This window comes from Venturia canescens, chromosome 8 (genome assembly GCF_019457755.1).
Source record: "Venturia canescens isolate UGA chromosome 8, ASM1945775v1, whole genome shotgun sequence".
In the NCBI taxonomy this organism is placed as follows: domain Eukaryota; kingdom Metazoa; phylum Arthropoda; class Insecta; order Hymenoptera; family Ichneumonidae; genus Venturia; species Venturia canescens.
Genome location: NC_057428.1, coordinates 22,125,510 through 22,144,863, shown reverse-complemented (window position 1 = coordinate 22,144,863; position 19,354 = coordinate 22,125,510). Strand labels below are relative to the sequence as shown.

Here is a 19,354-nt window from a genome sequence, read left to right as displayed (position 1 = left end):
AATAAAACCATTTTTTAGTTTTGATATTCGCAAACGTTGGCACATATATTCCCCGTTGCTGGTTCACCTGAGCATTCTGACGTGAGATTTAATGATGGAATCAATACGAATTTTGACAAGATCGCTCGTCTCCTCGATGCCGTCGAAGAGGGTGCTCAGACGAGCCATCATCAATTCGATTTGACCGCAGGCATGAGCTACAAAAATAGCTGCCAGATTGCACGCCGTTGCGGTGATAGTAGAAGTGACACAAGAGAAGACGATGTGCGTGTAAAAAATAAATTCGTAATACGGGCTCATCTGGGAATCAACAAATATGTCATAACCGGGATAAATGAGAGGCCTGACTGTTTCATTCCGTTCATTTACGCTTTTGCCGCTCCATATCGGCATTATTGCATGATAAAAAAAGCCACCGGCGTACATGAACGTTGCACAAACAATGGTCAGACGTTGTCCAATGCTAACATTTCTAGTCATTATTTCGTGATCATTTTTAGTTTCGATTTGCATCCAATCGAACTCGACGTGTTCCATGCAACTTTTAATTATTTCGCGACGAGATATTATCGAACAATACTTGAGTATGTTGGTTAAACAAAAGCCTATTGGGCCAACGAGCGTCAGTCTGACTGTTGGATTCTTCTCGATAAATATAATATGCAAAGTACACGGTATCATGAAAAAAGCGATAAGCATCAAGCACATTCCTATTCTCAGCGTAGATGTCAGAGGTTCCCATTTTTTTATATTCTTTTTCACCATCGGCCAGACGCCGAGTATCTCGAGTAACCATCGTGTATATCGTAACATACGATCGACGTCGGTTGAATAGTTTTTATTTTGTATTTTATTTATCTTGCGGTCAAAGTTGGGTTTATTGGTATACGTCCCGTCGTTTCCCATGATCGTACCGCTTTGAAGTCTCCCGAACGACTGTCGGTTTCTTCCTTCCTCGTCCATCTCCGTCGTTGGACGTTGCATATCGGAGACCCAACTATTTTGAGTCTGCGCTGCTTGTTGATGTTTTACCGAGCGAACGCGATATATCGTCGTTTGCTCCTTCATCGATGCTCCAATGTTGAATTAACGGTGAGTGGAACAACATTACGAAAACATTTTTCAAAGTTATCCCTGATACTGTGTCTCCAAATTTTATAATTCCCAGTTTGCTCCAAAGTTAAACTTCCAGCGACTCATCTTGTCGAATAAATTTGAAAAATTTTCAGATGTCACGTCGATCCGGATATCGGCCAGTAGAGTATTCATGGAAAGTATAGTAAAGTAAAAAAAAAAAAAAAGAGGGGAAAGTACAATACTGTGCGCGATGCAAAAGTTAGTAAATCCTTTACGCGCATGTTCACTTCGAATGTTATTGAAATTTGATTACCGTGACAACCGTAGTTCCATTGATTTGGCCGCGTAGTCACAACTGTCATTGCGTCAAGTCAGTATCCTTTTAAACGTATTTTTTTTTCCATATCGGTCGAAAGTGAAACCTAGCAGAGTGATCGCGTGAACCAATCGGTGAAATATACTATAGTCGGGGAGTAACAAAAAAAAATCAAATTACGATCAAAGATACGGTTCGCAACTCACATTCCCCATCATATAACCCGTACACGTAGTTGCGATACATAATACTTGAACGTTGGTGATTCGCAAATGCAGTTTTTTCCTACTTTTTACTCCGTAAATTCGCAGAGTAAGCTAAACTTTTATTTTATAATGATACTCTCATTGATTTGAAGCCGAATTTTCGGATATCCCTTGAAAAACCCTTGAACTGATGTGCATAAGCCAAAAAAATCGTAGTACTGTTGTAAACCTGCCGCGTAATAAGTACCACAAAAGTTCATCACTGTATATGGTGTTTTTTTGCAATTTGTTAATACGTATAATCAGTGTATTGAATAACGTAGATCGTTTTCATATATATCTATAGAACTTGTATTTTTTTCTAGCCTCACATTCGCGCGGGTCTTACAATTTTTTATTTCTTACAATCTTACATTCATGCTGAGTTTATGCTCATCGGACATTAGTATTTTATACGAATTTGAGAGAAAAAAAATAGAATCGCATTCCTGATTCCCTATTTCTTCCTATACCGTGATATACCGGGAAGGATCTTTGAAACGTTGTCAGAAATATCGTCATTGATACATCAACAAAAAAAAACTAGTGTGCGCATGCATCACCGTTACTATGACGTCGTGTTCATTGGCATTTTTATCCGGTCATCGTTCGTAGCATATTAAGATAGGCGACCGAAGTTTTGACTATCTATAAATAAAAACAGGGATATAAATGAAATCGAGAACAAAGAGTTGAAACGGTGAAAAATCATTCATAATGTTATTATAAAATTTAAAAAAAAAAGAAAAAAAACTAACACTCACAGCTCCAAAGCTGCTCATTGATAATTCAATCATTCGGCCTGCAGTCATTTTACGTGGGGTATTAGACATAGCCATTACCATGATGATAGTGAGACCAATTTTACCCGGCAATCTATACCAATTCATCATATACGCTGCTTTGCCAACTTGATGGCACTGTATTTTAATTTGAAATCAGCACATTCATTATGAGTTTTCGTATTCACACAAAATGGAGCTTTGCCCAATGCTTTTATGAACAACGAGCAAAAATCACGGTTTTAGTGCGGAATGAGAGATCAGTATTTTTATGAATAATAAAAATGGTTAAGAGAGTGGTGTTCTTTTTTGAAAAGTCATTTATTTTTAAAATCCATTTTATTGTTTTGCTGATTGGCCGCGAGTTCTGCATGGAAAAATATTTATTATTAATGACGACGTACCTGCTCCTTGAGTATTTCACCAATGTGACAGAATATAAAAATATTGAATGTCATTGATAAAAACAATTCGATATAGGTTATTATCGCAAATGTGTCACTGTTTTCCCATTCCTGGAATGGGAAAAAAAAAGTGAAAAAAGCCTGAAAAAACTGTTGAGCTCTTGTGAAACTTGGTATTTGAGATTGTCGAATGAGGAGAGAGAAAAAAGAGAGAGTACCATCAAACAGCAGTATTCTATCAGGCAGATCATGAGAATCGATGCAAGAACTTCTGAGAGGCATATTTCACGAAATAATATTTCAATTACCGTAGTCAGTCTATAAAAATTTCAACATAATCATATTTATATACGTTAGGGATTATAATCTTGTTGGGCAGTTTTATTTATTAATATGACCAACCTTAAAACTCTGACGTGAGATTTAACGACGAAATCGAGTCGAGATTTGACAATTTCATTAGTTTCGTCGATATCTTCGAATAGTTTGTCAAGGTGAGACGTAATGATTTCAACCTGTCCACAAGTGTGAGCTACGAAAGTAGCCGCTAAATTGCATGCCGCGGTCGTTATTGTAAATCCGATGCAGGCCCAAAGGCAACTGCCACAAAATATAATTTGGAAGTAAGGAGTCCTCCGTGCATCGACAAAGCCATTGTAAAAAGGATAAATCAAGGGCCAGAGGGTCTCGTTGAATTCGCCTTTTTCAGTACCGCGCCACAGTGGCATTATTGCCTGATACGATAAACCACCGGTGTACATAAATGTGGCACAAACGAGGGTGAGACGACGACCAATATTAACGTTCCGCGACAATATTTCGTGATCGGTTTTATTCTCGATTTTCGTCCAATCAAATTCGACATGGTCGATACACCGTTTTATCATTCCACGATGTAGTATAATTGAACAATATTTTACTGTGTTGGTATAACTGAAGCTCAGAGGAAGTATAAGTCGTAGCTTCGCTATTACATCTTTTTCTATAAAAAATACGTACAAAGAGCCCGGCACCATGAATATTGACATGATGAACCAACATATGATCAACATCACGTTCGATAAATAAATTTCCCATTTTTTCGTATTTTTCGACAACATTGGCCACACACCGAGTATCCGGAGTAACCATCGAGTATGTTGAAACGTACGATCTACGTCGGTCGAATAATTTTTGTTCGGTATCCCCATCTCGCTTACAGTTTTCTCATTCGAGTCAAAAGTTACGATTGTATTGCTCCGAACCCTCGTGAACGACTGTCAGACTTTTCCACGCTACACCGATGTCCCGACGAAAGACATCGTCGCGGAAGACGAAACTCGCTTTTTGCAAAACTTCGAGTCTGCGCCGTGTGATTCACTTTATTCTTTTATCATGGGATTCTTGGTTTTCTATGATGCTATTATGCCTTGCAATTGGCTTCGATCTAAATTTGAGGGACTTGAAATGAAAAGTTAACAAACGACTCAACACTTATAAAAAAAGGGAATCAATGTCGTCGAAGCTTTTGCACATAAAATGATCTGTCAATATCAAAAATGAATTTTTGGACCAAAAAAGTTAATTAGTCGTATATATTGCAGACAAAAGAAAAGATGATGATGAAGTCTCGGTAAAACAGTTTTCGAGCCCTTTGCGCAAGTTCTTATTCCCTTGCTATTGTTGTTTTGACTTTACATTACCCTGACAACCACTTTTCCATATCATTTTTTTTTTGCATATTGATTTCACCGCAGTCGTAACTTTGATCGTATCAAGTCACTGTCGCTCTTCACTCTCCACACTTTCCTACTATAATTTTGAAAATTGAAAATCACTAGGGATCAACATTGTGGATTGCACATTGAATTAGTTCTGAAAAAAAAAAATGTTCTTATTCGTTATCTTACACTACAAAGTGAAAACAAAAGGGAATATTTTTGCAAATTTTTTTCGTTTTTCATCTGTTGATGCAAATTTGCTTTTCAATATATAACTTGCTAATGATATATAACTGTGGTAACTTTGTCCGGGATGCGTGTCTCAAGATGTCAAGTGCGGTAATGTTCGTATACATCAAAAAATCAGGGAAAATAAATAATTAAATTCTTCGGTTTCGGATTGTGTTTCTATAAAATGTTTCAATAAATGCGCAAGCTTTGTGCGAGCGGTCAAAAAGAAATCGCCGGTCAAAATAAGAATTCAAAGTTGCGGAAGAATTGCCATGAAAAAGTGTACGTGTATCAACGAAGAGCGAATTCAATCGCGTTTTTGTATACCGATTAGTGGACAATTTAGTGCGGGCGATTTGATACACATCGTTTTGACGGCTCTGTTTATCGACTCAGCGTATCGTCACCCCGAGTCATAATCATTCCGAGTGAGTAGTGTTCGGGTCAACACGGATACCGTATTTTCTGATTTCAGATACTTCCAAGGATTATTGCCGAAAATAATCGATCACCCGTGCCCCGCGGAAGATGGGGGATATCGATTTATCAATGGACGTACAACGTACATGTATATTATCTCATCGATATCGTGGAGTTTAATAGAATGGCTCATGGAAATGAGAAAAATTCTTAGATCGAACGCATGTAATTAAGAAAAAAAACGAATAAACAATTATATCTAGTCAATAAATGAACAAACATACCGATCGATAAAGTGAATTGATGGATTTCATTAAACCTAGTGCAGGTTCTCGACGGTCAATTTATGATACCTACTCTTTTGAAGCTGCTCTTATAAAAAAAAATTGAAACCTGGCTATGCCGGTGATAATTTCTATATTCAAATTAATTTCTCGCCATTTTTTTAAAATTATGATTAATTAAGGAGTAATCGAACCGGATGAAACGGTAGAAAATTTTTATTGGTGCAAATTTCCGTGGTAAACATTAAGATAAACATGACGGAGAATATACTAGAGAGTCACTTAAACAAATCGCGGAATAATTCCGATCAACTTATTCTTTCGTAGTAAACTTGTAGAGTAAAAAAAAAAAAATTAATTATTTCTCTCGTACTGAATTCGAGCCGCACCTTGGATCGTGTTGCGAACAAGTCAATGAACTAAAAATTATTTTAAAAAAATAGTCATTTAGAGACAAATGACAAAATTATTCATTTGTTGGAATTGAGAAAATAAATAGCATAACCGTATTTCGTATGAAAAATTGCCTCCGTCCAAATGTATCGTAGGACGATTGAATTGCTGATATTCATGGCTTTCTCAATCAGTCATCGTTCGTAACATATTAAGGTAGGCGAATGAAGTTTTTATTATCTAAAAATGGGGGAAAAGAAAAGAATAGAAGCACATAAATCAAGATTCGTGAGGATGCGGAACTTATTTTTATTGCATATAATACAAAAAAAAATGATTATTAAATACTCACAGCCCCAAAACTGCTCATCGATAGCTCCATAAAGCGTCCGGCCGTCATTTTACGCGGAGAGTTGGCTATAGCCATAACCATTATGACAGTGAGACCGGTTTTTCCCGGCAAACGATACCAATTCATCGAATACGCTGCTCTTCCGAGTCCGTAGCACTATATGTTTAAATTTGAAAAACCATACACTATTCAATTGTTCTAACGTTTGATCCAAGTGTTTTGTAGTCAAACCGCGTACATTCGACGACGAAAAATTACAGCCCATCGCATAACTATACTCACATGTTCCTTGAGAAGTTCACCGATATGACAAAATATGAACATATTGAAAACCATTGATAAAAATAATTCGAGATAAGTTATTATTGCTAAAGTATCACTGTTTTCCCATTCCTGTGAAAATAAATAAATCGGAAATAAAAAGTGATGACGAATTTTCGAAATATATAACGCTAACGCTTATATATTATAGAGTAATATATGGGGCAAAACGGACTTTCCCGAAACTGAAATTTCATCAAATTTTTTTTTCAATTCCAAATCATGTCCTGACCATAAATCATGGTAAATTATTGAATTCCACGGTGACATCCCCAAAAAATTCAAGTTTCAGAACAAAATAGATCCCAAACAACTTTCTCACTATCTATTCGCTTTTTTGACTTATTTTTAAAAACCACTATAGTTATCAAAGTACGAATAAGGAAAAAAGGTTTCTTATTCATTTTTTACAAAAATCGCACTCATAGCTGACATCTTCGTCTTCAACACTTGTACGCAAGGTTGATTATTTGCAATCTTCAAAAACATGACAGAAATGGGATATAAGATTTGACTCATTTTTTTTCATTTACATCCCAGGAATGGAACCTGAGTGGTCCCATTTCTTTCCCCATATTACCGAGTTGACATTCTATTCGGGGACAGTCGCTTGGAACGGCTGTATTTCGAAAAATGTCGGTTTTTCGATTTTTATGCCTCTACGGGGCCGTGTCCGTTTTGCCCCGAAATTTTTTTTTTACGAAATTCGGGAAATAAGAACTGGGCATCAATTTTGGGACTCAAAAATAGTTGAAAGACCATATGCTCATCAATGAAACTTGCTCAAATCCTTAAGTGTCCATTTTGCTCCATACTACCCTATAGGTATATAAAAAAAGAAAGTACCATCAAACAACAATATTCCAACAAGCAGATAATGAGTATCGATACGACAACATCAGCGAGACATATTTCGCGAAACAACGTTTCAATCATAGTTGCCATTCTGTGAGAAGAATAAATCAAGGTCGTGTATGTTAGTAAAAATAGCCTTAATGCTGCTATCTTTGTACTCGAATTTGTGATTTTGATAAATAACCTGAGGACCCTGACGTGTGATTTAATGATGAAACCAAGTCGAGCTTTGACCAGCATTTCGCTCGTCGTTAAATCGTTGCTGTCGTCAAATAGCGTATCAAGGTGGGACATTATTACTTCAATTTGGCCACAAGCATGAGCTACGAAGATAGCTGCTAAATTGCACGCGGCAGTCGTAATCGTAAATCCAATGCAGGCCCAGAGGCAACTGCTGAGGAATATAATTTGAAAGTAAGGGGTCCTCTGCCCATCCACGAGACCATTGAAAAAAGGATAAATCAGTGGCCAGACGGTTTCATTCAGTTGATTTTTTTCAGCACCGTGCCACAGTGGCCTCAGGAATATTGCCTGATAGGACAAACCACCGGCATACATAAAAGTTGCACATACGAAGGTAAGACGATGTCCAATGTTCTTGTTCCGTGTCATTATCTCGTAATGAGTTTCATTCTTCATCTCAGTCCAATCTAATTCGATATTATTCATACAACGCTTTATCATTGCCCGATGGAATATAATTGAAAAATATTTAACTGTATTTGTATAACCAAAGCCTATCGGCAAGAAAAGTTTGATTTTTGCTATCAAATTTTTTTCTATCAAAAATACGTATATCGAGCCCGATATCGTGAAAATTAACATGTTCGACCAACATATGAGCATTATTATTTTTGATACGTAAATTTCCCATTTTTTTGGATTTTTCGAAAACATCGTCCATACACCCAATATCTGGAGTAGCCATCGTGTATTTCGAAACGTATCAATCACGTCTGTTTTATTATTTTTACTTATGACAACCTTATCCCTTTTATCGAACCTCATGTTTGTACTCTCCCAGCTTTCGCGAGCCACTGTCATCAACTCTCGAAACGTTCGAACCTTCATACCCGGTCGCGCCGAGTCTGCGCCTTTCGGAATCCCCCCCCCCCCGCCAAGGTCAATGATCTTAGGTTAAAGCTGCTAGAATGATCACGCGGATCTGTTGAGTTTACAATAAACGACGGTTCTGTCATACGTGGAATCAACATAACTGACGATACAAACAATCAAAAAATGCGTTGCACAATGGAAAACGAACGTTTTGTTGGCTCTCATTCGCGAGTTGGAAACTTTTAAATTGTGTGCATTTTTCATGCTCGGTTAATTAATGTCATCTGTGGCTTTGAAGCATCATAAAAGAAAAGCACATAGGGGGGAATAAGAAATGAATACTCGAAACAGACTACGAACAACTGTCCAATGTTCTGCGCAAGTACTTGACTTCGTGTTGTTTTGGAACTGTATCCCCCTGACAACAGCCATCGAACGTCATGTTTTCTTTTTTCATTCTATTACAGTGCAGTCTTGACTTTTCTCGGATAAACGTGTGCAATTTTACTTTCAAACGTAAATACCAAAGTTCCTTTTTTTCATTCATTTATATCTGTCTTTAATTGTTGCAACGAAATAAAACCAAGTCGATATATAGCGAGTGGTTTCCATCAGAATGTTGTTTTCATTTATATATTTGCCGTCGTTTATGGCATCAACGGAAAAATGTATTTGCATCGAGGTGTTGAACGAGTTTCAGTCTCTGGCGTAATTTCGTGCGTGCGTGTGTGAGTGTGCGTGGACCAGCATCCCACGCTGTTATCTATTGTGTCAAAATGATTGTATCTTCGGAGAAAATATAAAAATAATTGATCAAAGAAAAATTTAAATACTGAAATACTGAGTTTGGTTGAAAATGTTCGTAGGCTTTTCGTTTGTGACATTTTTGATTTCGTTAAAATATGAATAGTCATGTAGTTAAAAGTATCTCTTCCCTTTTATCATTCAACCTGGAAATATGTGAGAATGAGAAACGAAACTATATAATTTCAATTATAGAATTTCAAGCTGCACCGCATTCAAAGTTAGCTCGGCTGTTTGATTCGTTGTAAAAAAAAAAGTATAATCACACGCCTCGTAAAGTGAATACTTCTGAAAGAGAAAGAGAGCGAGAGTGAAAGGGTGGAGAAGAAGAGTTAGTGATGGAATTTCGATTGGCACGGGAGTCAAAAATAGTCAGCATGTTTATCTATGATTTTTAACATTTTTTATTAAAACAAAAAGTATAACTAATTTTGTAAATTTTCTTATGTAATTATATTGATATTGTGATTTTCAAAATTTGCTAGGTCAACGATGGTAACAATTGAATTGTGATAGCTGAAGTATGATACCTTTGGTGTTGAATCATTTCTTCCGTTTACCATCTTCAATAAAAAGTGAAGTCGATATTTGCGTTGGTATTCGACCCTGATTTCTTCATTGGTTTTCGATAGATCGCGAGTAGACCGCGACGAGCTTTAAAGTCCCGTTGATATTGAGCATTTCTTTTTCTTTAATCCACAATGGTTTCGTCATCATTGTCTGATTGGTGTCGTTTCGAACCCGATACAGATTGAGATGGAACTAAAAGAAACAATATTTTCAAAAACAAACATTATTTTTCAAATTTTTATTTATTTATTGAAATTTTTGTCATCTCTCTATGCGCCTCTGGAGACAAACTAGAGAGGTTGTAGAAAAGCCTGCTGAGAGACTGCGAAGAAATAGCGTAGAAACTTGTAGAGAGGCAGCGGAGATTATGCGCGAGTTGTGTTGTGGAAGAGTTATGTATGAGCCAGCTGACTGGTACGTACTCTCACTTCAAACACCTTGAATATCTTTTTCAATTTTTGTAATCTCTGCGTGTACGCCTCTGAAGACACGAGAGAATGAATGCGGAGAGGCTTGCAAAGAGCCTATATGTGAGACTCGAGAAACTGTAGGGACAGCCGGCTCGAGATTTTTAGAGATTGTAAGAAGATTAAATAAAAGTGTACAGAGAAGAATTCCGAAGCACGTATATCGCGCGAGTTTACATATACGTGCCACGTTGACGCGTACGTAACCTCACTCCGAACGCCTTAAATATTGTTTTTATTTCGAAATGTTAAAATACATATAAAAAACACATACCTTAATAAGCTGGAGAATTTGTCGATCATTCATCCACTTCGGGATCCATTTTTCCAAACAAAACAGCACCGAGAACTAGCATGTAAAGATTCGACAACAAAAATTTGCATGGTATAAAATGTAGCTCGACGGATTAACTCGAAATTTGTGAGGAGACTCAAAAACACACGAGCTCACATAAAGCTGTTGACTTATACACGTACAACGAATAGAATAGCACACGTATGCGCCCTACGATTCTATCCGTACTAAACCGCACGTATACTACGGGGGTATATGGCTCGCTTCCTCTCACTTGCACACACACGGCTCACGCACCATTCTCTCTCTTTCTCTCAGTAAGTACAGAAAGTACAATAAGACCCCGATTTTTTACTATTCCCCTGATTCTTTGCCCTCACCCAATGTCGTTTGACTAGGGGAATAGTGGCTCTGGGAACGTTTCCGCAAAGGGGAAAAAAACGTTTATTATTATACCAAAAAATTGCAATTCTGGAAAGACCCGACGATGAAATGCCAGTGCGTTGAGTTCGCTTATTACTAAAATGTTAGATTAGTTTGTGTTTTTTTTTTTTCATCCACGCAAACCATAGCTCCGAATTGAACCCCGATTTTTTATCAGTCCTCTCCCCAGGTGGTAAAAAATCGGGGTCTTACTGTATTCACTTCAAGGCAGTGGAAAAAAAAGTTGGAAATCCAATTGAAAAGAAAAAATTTGTTTCTATACTTTTTGCAATATTTTCATTGGTTAACAGTTTGATCGGCATCTAATTAAAAAATATCTCATTTTTTTGTTACTGACAATGTAAATAGGAAGTCATTGACCTTGTGTCTCATAATTCCCTTCAGATATTCATTGTTCTTAGCATATTTAAATACACGACCGAGGTTTTCATAATCTGTAAGATAACAAAGGCGGCATAATGAAAATGCGAATAATGCTGGGAACGGATTTTTTGCTTTGAAATAGAAATTGATTTGTTCACACTTACAGCCCCGAAACTAGCCACGGAGAGTTCAATCATCCGACCGGCTGTCAACTGACGTGGAATATTGGCCGTTAATATTACCAATATCAATGCCCGTCCAGTTTTCCCCGGCATTTTCCACCAATCGGTCAAATACGTCGCTTTTCCAATTAGACTGCACTGTATCACACGTTCAAGGATATTTTCAGAGCGTGCAAAATAAATATCGTCATCATACGGTAAAACGGAAAAAAATTCCCAAATTTATGGATAGATACTAAAAGTACTTACGCGTTCTTTCAGAAGTTCACCGATATGGCAAAATATGAATAAACTGAGAGAATATGAAAGGAGGAGCAAAAAATATGTGAATACCGCAAGATTATCGCTGTCTTGCCATTCCTGTATATAATGCGTAATAATGAACACGAGTTTGATATCTTTGAAGTTTATAATATCTGTGAAAAGAAAAAGGAAATTTTCATCGCCGGATCGCGCGATATTTTACCCTCACACAGTAGTACTCGAGCAAACATATTGTTGAGGTCGAGGTGGCGACTTCCATGAATAAAATCTCATTGAGAGCCTCTTCAATTTTGCTCACCAGCCTGTCATTCAAAATTTGTCAACAGGAAAAAATGATTTATTTTATTAATGAGTAATATATCGTTGCCACGCCCCGCCGGGAGTTCAATACGTTGAGAGTAGTATTTCGTTTGTGCAGCGTGCAAAGAAAAAGAAGTGTGATAAAATGCGTGTAGCAAATTTGGTGCAGTGACTTATTGAACGAACGATTAAGATATACAGCAATGACAAAACGAATTGTTTTCATTTATTAGACCTACCGCCACTATATCCATAAAGAAAAAAACTATACCAATGAAAATATGAATAATATATTATATATAATTTCTATATAATCGATATATTTTATTGATTCGATAACGAGGCAAAAGATGGAGTTGCAATGTAATTAATAATAAGAGAAAATAAGCAAGCAAAGTCGCACCTGAGTACTCTAACGTGAGATCGTACAATGAAGGAAACACGCTGTTCGAGGGTCGCAATTTCATCATCGAGGTTATCGAAGAGAGTATCGAGACGGGACATGATAATCTCAATCTGGCCGCAGGTATGAGCAACAAAAATGGCAGCTAAACTGCACGTAGTGGCTATAATTGTATAGAGGACCCAAGCGGACACGACGGTGTTGCAATAAATGAATTCGTAGAAAGGAGACGATTGAGAGTCAACGAATAAATCGTAACCGGGATATGCGAGGGGTCTGATCGTTCGATTGAGCGAGTCTATTTTATTGCCACGTACGAGGGGCAATATACCATTGAAAAGCCAAGTACTTGTGTACATAAATAGAACGCATGCAAGAGTTATGCGACGTCCCGTGTTGGCGTTCCTCCTCATTATTTTCCGATCCAAATCGGTCGGTGCGATAATCCAATCATGTTCAACGTGATCGAAACAAAACTTGATCACATTACGACGATAAACGAGCATGCAATATTTCACCAAATTGATCGCTCGAACACCGATCGGTGCCAATAGTTTTATCTTAATCAATACATTTTTTTCCCTCAACAAGACATGCAATATGCAGGGTACCATGATAAACGATACTTGTAACGAGCACGTCGTTATCAGTATTACCGACATCGCAAGCTCCTTCTTTCGCGGATTTTCTTTTTTCACCAATGACCAAACACCGAGCAACCGGAGCAGTTTCTTTGTATAGTATATCGTCCGATCCAGATCCTCTTTATAATCCTTATTTTCAACCGTGTCGTTTGAATTTTTTTTACTATTCGCGTCCGGGCCGTCGGCAGACATCAGAAACATGTTTGTTGTTCAATTGCTCGTAAACTTCTGCTCAATTGTTCACGCGCGTACGTTACCGCTATAGAGATATCTACACACACACACACACACACGATCGCTATATATTTACTCGACATGCGCTCTCACCGTTTTCTTTTGCATCCCTCCTTCGAGCTCAACGCTCAAGGGGCGTTCACCCTCCTGAAAACGAGCGCGCTTCCTCCTCCTCGACGCTTCCTCTCTCACGCACGCATATACACCTTTCAACAAGTTGTAAATACAAAAAAAGCACTAAACGCTTCCTCGCGGAGCGAATAAATTTTCGAATATTCCAACGGACACAGTCGGTTCTTAATATCGCAATAGTGATAGAAATAAATAAATAAAAGCTAGAATTACGATTAATGATATCGAATAGAGCGGTGAATCTGATGGATCGGGTATAAGGGCCCGCCCCGTGAAATAAGAACGAACAAGTGTATAAAAAGGTAACAACTATAAACTCTATCCCGATTTGAAAAATTAGAAGCAGTTGCTGTTAGTTCCATGCACGGAGTAAAAGTGTAGACACCTGCACTTGGTATATGAACGACCAAGGAGTATTGTATATTTTATTATATTTGAAAGAAAAATATGCAAAGTGTAATACCACTTACATGTATCGTTGTATGAAAAAAAAAAAAAAAAAAAAATGTGTAAACAAACACGCGAGGAAACGAAAACGAAAGGCGAGAGGTCATAGTGAAAACTCATGCGGTTGTGCAAAAAAATGTATTTCGCGACGAAATATACAATGGATGCGAAAAGGAGAATTGAAAATGTAAGTGACACTGGAGAAATATGCTTTCTAAAATCTTTAATTCTCTATACAACTAGATAGATATCTCATCGAAAATAAGCCATTTTCCATAATGCGTTTAGTGAAATTGGAAGTCACAGTCGTCAACAATCGTATTCCTTATACATTGTATATTCGAAACCACGTATCAAGAGACCACGTATGTTAAAAAATAATATGATAAAGAGAAAACTTTTGCTAGCCCTGACGCACTATTATGTTCGTATAGATACGTGTATGTTGGTTTTTCGGGTGTTTCTTTGTGTTTACAAACCGTTCTCACGATGAAGGAACGACTTGTCGGCCAAAAGATCTGAGTGCGAAGGCTATTTTTTTTTTTTTTTTTCAATTTTTCTCTTTACGTTGGTCTTTTCCACGAGTCGCGCGATCAATTCGACCAATCCTGAGATACGACGAACCTTATATACGCAACTGACGTTTTTACAATCTGGAAGAAAGCAGAGCTTCATTCGATTCCGTTGTATTTTTTTATTTTTATGCATGCAAATATTTTTCAAGTGCACTCCTTGAGACTAAAAATTGTTTTTTCCTCCCGGCTGTGTGCGAACGAGTTTTTCATCAAAAAGGAGAAACTTACCGCCGCGAAAGTAGCAACCGAAAGTTCCATTATTCCTCCCGCTGTTAAGGGGCGTGGAATGTTAGCCATTGCAATAAGCAGTATCAATGCTTGGCCACTTTTCCCTGGCATTTTCCACCAATCGATCAAATACGTGACTTTACCAATTCGAAAACACTATTGTACGAAAAAAATGTGTTTATTCCGATCGGAAAAACGTTCGGTTTATCGTAACAATGTGTATATGAAGGGCGTGCGGAAGTGCATGAAAAGAAATGGTGAATGATCTGTGCGTGTAGATTAGAACATTTTTCGCATTTATTCGCCGGCTAATGAAGATTCATTAGGGGAGACCGGGGGCAAAACGGAATACCCGAAAAATGAGAGAAATTTTTTTTGTCTTTTTTTTTTTTTAATTTTTATCCTAGTCCGAAAAGAGCATGAAACATATTTTTTCCAAAATATCTTGTTTTTTTTTTGGATTTTCATTTTTTTTCAAAAAATTCGTTTTTTCAAATTTTCTTTTTTTACATCACTTTTAAAATGAAAACGTTTTTGCACAGATATACAAAAAGTATTTGTAAATCTGTGATTACTGCCTCGCAGATTACTGTCTACGACAGTAATCGCAGATATATATCTTTGCGGGGACTACCATGTGTGGTTACACCTGCACACGAATCATGTGCCTACTCTGCACAATTTTGGCACTGAATCCACGATTCAGTGGACAAAGAATACAAATTTTTACAAAATAAACATTAGCAATCTTCGTTATTATTCTTATCATTAATTTTGAATTGAATTACAGAGGATGCGTTCGACGTACGTTAGAGCGTTGTAAGCGCTGAGAGCGCTCACAGCGTGCGCTCGACTTACGTTTGAGCGCTGAGATCGCTTAATTTCAACGCTTACAGCGGTAAGTCGAAAGCACTCGGTTGCGGGTGTAAAATACACCCAAGGTGCATTGAATTAAAATCATAGTAAAAAAAATTTCATGAGTTTTTGAGGAGTACCCCGTTTTGCCTCGGATTTTTTTTTTTGAAAATTGAACAAAATTCCAGTACATTTCTTAGTTTTTGGGAGTAAAAAATAGACAGAGCCTCCCAAACTTCTGAAAAGTTCAATATTTCCTTAGGTATCCCGTTTTGCCCCGGTCTCCCTTATATAATTTATGTATGTTTTTAACGCGGCAATAAAATCCAATATTTATCGGCATAGCATTACAAAACGATCTATGCAAGATAACAAAAGTACATTGGAATGATCCGATAAATAATGAAGCATACGCGGCTATTTTTGTTTTATTTCTGGCCGGAACAAGTACACTGTTAAAAAAAAATTCTTTTTCCAAGTAATTCAAATTATTTGAGGGAAATTCATTGGATACTAAAATATTTTCATTTGGGTTGGATAAAAAAATATTTTACGTCCAATAAATCATTTTTTTGGCAGTTATTGATTAGTCGTTATAATAAAGGTTCTTGAAACTAAATACCGTTATTTAAATTAAATACAGAATTGCTGCCAATAGCAAATAATATATTTTCGTGGTAAATAAATAATATTTTTGGTGGCAATATTTTATTTTGATGACATACATGGAAATTACTCATGAGAAATATGCAATATTTTCCATTGGAAACACGCAACGTACTTGAAACAAGTAATTGACTTTTATTCCAGCAATCACATTACTCTTCGGTATAAAAATAAAAAACTTTAATCGAAAAAATTTTTATTCTAGGAAGAAGAAAGAAATTACTTTTTAAATTAAGATTGTACATTTTTTTCATTTCGAACAAAACATACTTTGGCTGCAAAAATTCGAAAGCTCTGTCGAAATTTTTATTTAGTCAGCCGAATTAAATTGACGCATTGTTTGTAGTGAACGTGCAATCTCGTCTATTAACGGTCCATTATTTTTAAGAAATTTATATTTGTTTTCATAAAAATATTAAATTTATGTCAAAAACATATTTACATGGAAACAATAATGAATTACTAGATAATATACAAGTAATTCATTTATTTGCATTAAAAAAAAGTTACTTGTTTGAAAAAAATTTTTTTAACAGTGTATATTCGATGAAATTTTATTACCTATTCTTGCGATGGTGGTGGCATGATGAGTCACGTTTTTGCTAGCAGTATTACGCAAAATATTCTCTATCACATGCGAAATAAGTATGAATAAGAAATGTATATACTTGTCCCTTGAGAAGCTCTCCTATGTAGCAAAATATGAATAGATTATAGAGTATGGTAACTCCATACATGGAGTAGGTCAAAAACGCTACGTGGTCATGCGTTCGCCATTGTCCCTGAAAAGGAGTGAAGAAACGATTTAAAAAAAAAAAAAAAAAAAAAAAACCAATCTCTTGGCACTCAACGAGTTAATTGAATAATAATGAACGTTTTATTCTTATTTTTAAAATCGTTTACCGTCAGCCGCCATCCGATGGAACATAGTAAAAAACTCGAAGACATGACTTCTGTGAAAAATATCTCGCTGAGCGCCTCTTCGATCGTGTCTGTCAATCTAAAATGAAAAAAAAAAAAAACACAACGGATGGAAATAAGTACTTGATATCGGTTCCATCAGAAGACATGCAGGGTCTTGAATATATTCATTCCCGTATCTTGCAACATTTTTGCTCAATTGGATGGTAAAGATTGTTACATCGATATTTTGGTTTCGGTGCATGAGTTGTCGTTATTGTGAATTTTGAATTGAAAATAAAGATCGGTGGAGGGGGCTAGGAGTCGTAATCACCTGAGTATTCTAACGTGTAATTCAACAACGGTCGAAATACGAGAATTAAGAAGTTGAAGATCGTCATCGAAGTTATCGAATATGGCATTGAGACGAGACATGAGAATTTCAATCTGGCCACAAGCGTGAGTAACAAAAGTGGCGGCTATACCGCACGAAGAGATCGTAGTGGTATAAGTGATAAAAGCGGAGACGAGGGTGGTGTAAAAAATGATTTCGTATTGAGGAGAGGATTGGGCACTGGGGAATCGGTCGTAAACGTTATAAGCGAATGGTCGGATCGTTCGGTTGTAAGCATCAATTCTTTTGCCGCGTAAAAATGGCAATATAACTTGATAAAACGAAGCCGTTATGTACATCAAGACTATACAACAAAGCGTTATTTGACGTCCGTTCAATGCATTTTTCTTCATAATTTGATGATCCGAGACACTCGTTGCTATCTTCCAATCGTTTTTAACGTGAGCGAAACAGAACTTGATCACGTTGCGACGATAAATCATGAAGAAACATTTCATAAGATTTGCTACACGCAGCAGTATCGGCCCGAAAACTTTCATTTTTCCCGTCGAATTTTGTTTCGTCGTAATCAAGTAAATTAGCAAAGGTATCAGCACAAATGCTATTAGCAACACGCCCGTTATTATTCTTATTATCGAGAATGCGAGTTCTGTCTTTCGTGGATTTTGCTTGACGAATGACCAGACACCTAGTATCACGAGCAATTTTTGAATGTATTGTATACTCCAATCCGTATCGCTTTGATAATTTTCATTTTCTACGACGATGTTTGTCGAGTTTTTGCGACCGTTAATTTCGAGAGACATGCTTGTCGTTGAACGACGCGGAAGCTACTACGCAGGATATCCGTTCGAAACCCAGCCACTTTCAACGGTAGTCCGCGAACATAAACCCTAGGGATATACCAAGAGTAATAATTCATTACGACCGCGAGAAATCGACATTCTTGGGTTTCTTTTTTACGTCGTTAAACCCACCCCTTGAGAGAAAAACTTTATTCTCCTGTTTAGAATTCTCCCGACCATTTCCGGGGCTTCGTTTCAAGATTTTACTTGCAATGATATTACGAATTTTAAACCACAAGTTCCATAAAAAGGGGCGCTAAAAATATTTTGACGGAATACACGAATCATGCAGTGTCTGTGCAGTGTAAACTTCCAGGCATTACTCGACAATATTATAAAACGATGTATTGTTGTCAATGTTTACGCGCTCACCGTTGTGTCGCCTCCATCGTTGGATTTGAAAAAAAAAAAAAAAAAGAAAACTGCTGTGACTCGGGCCCGTCACTCTCTTTCGAGTGAAACAATTTTTTGCAATGCGTTGAGGACTAACGCATTATCCTTCTGTGCATTATGTGCGCGTTGCGCCGTAGTAACGTAGTAACGCTAGATTTCTCCGGCAGAATCACATTAATTGAGAGAGAAAGACAAATTGTCATTCAAAATTGCTCCGCACCATTACAAAACAGTAGACCGCGCGCGTTCACAAAAGAAAAAAAAATCAAAGTTTAAGAGTCAGAGATTTTTCGTGTGACAAATATTACCACGAACATATATATAAAATAACGATAGTCTTTTCCTGGCGGGGATCACAATTTCATAAGGTCCATTGGACCGTTCATTTCGATTCGCAGCGGTAGATTTTTCCGATTATTCGTTACTGAGACGAATTATTTCAGTAATGGAGAGGAAATTGTCTTCGAAACGTGATTATCCCGATAAAAGCTCATAGTCAATTATTGGATGATCAATCGTTTAAAAACGTATTTCACGGTTAATCACTGAAGA

At 37.0% G+C, this 19,354-nt stretch overlaps 3 protein-coding genes across 4 annotated transcripts in view; all 3 read right to left on the bottom strand.

The window, feature by feature from the left end:
* Nucleotides 1-18,372, bottom strand: part of LOC122414731 (putative odorant receptor 92a) — a 45,606-nt gene extending 27,234 nt beyond the window's left edge. Inside the window, exons 1-5 of one of the 2 annotated variants that reach the window (XM_043426287.1) lie at nt 17,544-18,372; nt 17,213-17,309; nt 16,978-17,091; nt 14,789-14,944; nt 14,192-14,638 (exon numbers count right to left, since the gene is read on the bottom strand). In XM_043426287.1, coding sequence (XP_043282222.1) covers nt 14,579-14,638; nt 14,789-14,944; nt 16,978-17,091; nt 17,213-17,309; nt 17,544-18,370 — 1,254 coding nt within the window. In that variant the 5' untranslated portion in view covers nt 18,371-18,372 and the 3' untranslated portion in view covers nt 14,192-14,578. Of the gene's footprint in view, nt 1-14,191; nt 14,639-14,788; nt 14,945-16,977; nt 17,092-17,212; nt 17,310-17,543 lie in introns of those variants that run through there. The other variant, XM_043426289.1, reaches the window with a different exon arrangement.
* On the bottom strand, nt 64-923 carry LOC122414747 (uncharacterized). Its single transcript, XM_043426311.1, has one exon. It carries the CDS (start codon nt 904-906, stop codon nt 64-66), a length of 843 nt encoding a protein of 280 aa, XP_043282246.1. The 5' UTR covers nt 907-923.
* On the bottom strand, nt 11,303-13,378 carry LOC122414737 (uncharacterized). Its single transcript, XM_043426299.1, has 5 exons — nt 12,529-13,378; nt 12,028-12,127; nt 11,811-11,921; nt 11,544-11,699; nt 11,303-11,450 (listed from the first exon to the last, which is right to left on the bottom strand). The coding sequence occupies exons 1-5, from the start codon at nt 13,371-13,373 to the stop codon at nt 11,397-11,399; spliced, it is 1,266 nt and encodes a 421-aa protein (XP_043282234.1). The 5' UTR covers nt 13,374-13,378; the 3' UTR covers nt 11,303-11,396.
* Nucleotides 18,373-19,354: the final 982 nt, after the last annotated feature.

Bases quoted from the DNA above. Each gene is read 5' to 3' on its own strand.
- LOC122414747 (XM_043426311.1), bottom strand. From the start codon at position 906: ATGGGAAACGACGGGACGTATACCAATAAACCCAACTTTGACCGCAAG.
- LOC122414737 (XM_043426299.1), bottom strand. From the start codon at position 13,373: ATGTTTCTGATGTCTGCCGACGGCCCGGACGCGAATAGTAAAAAAAAT. The intron at 11,700-11,810 runs GTAAGTACTTTT...CGTGTGATACAG, and splicing joins GTGAACTTCTGAAAGAACGC to TGCAGTCTAATTGGAAAAGC. The intron at 11,451-11,543 runs GTAAGTGTGAAC...GTTATCTTACAG, and splicing joins CCGTGGCTAGTTTCGGGGCT to ATTATGAAAACCTCGGTCGT.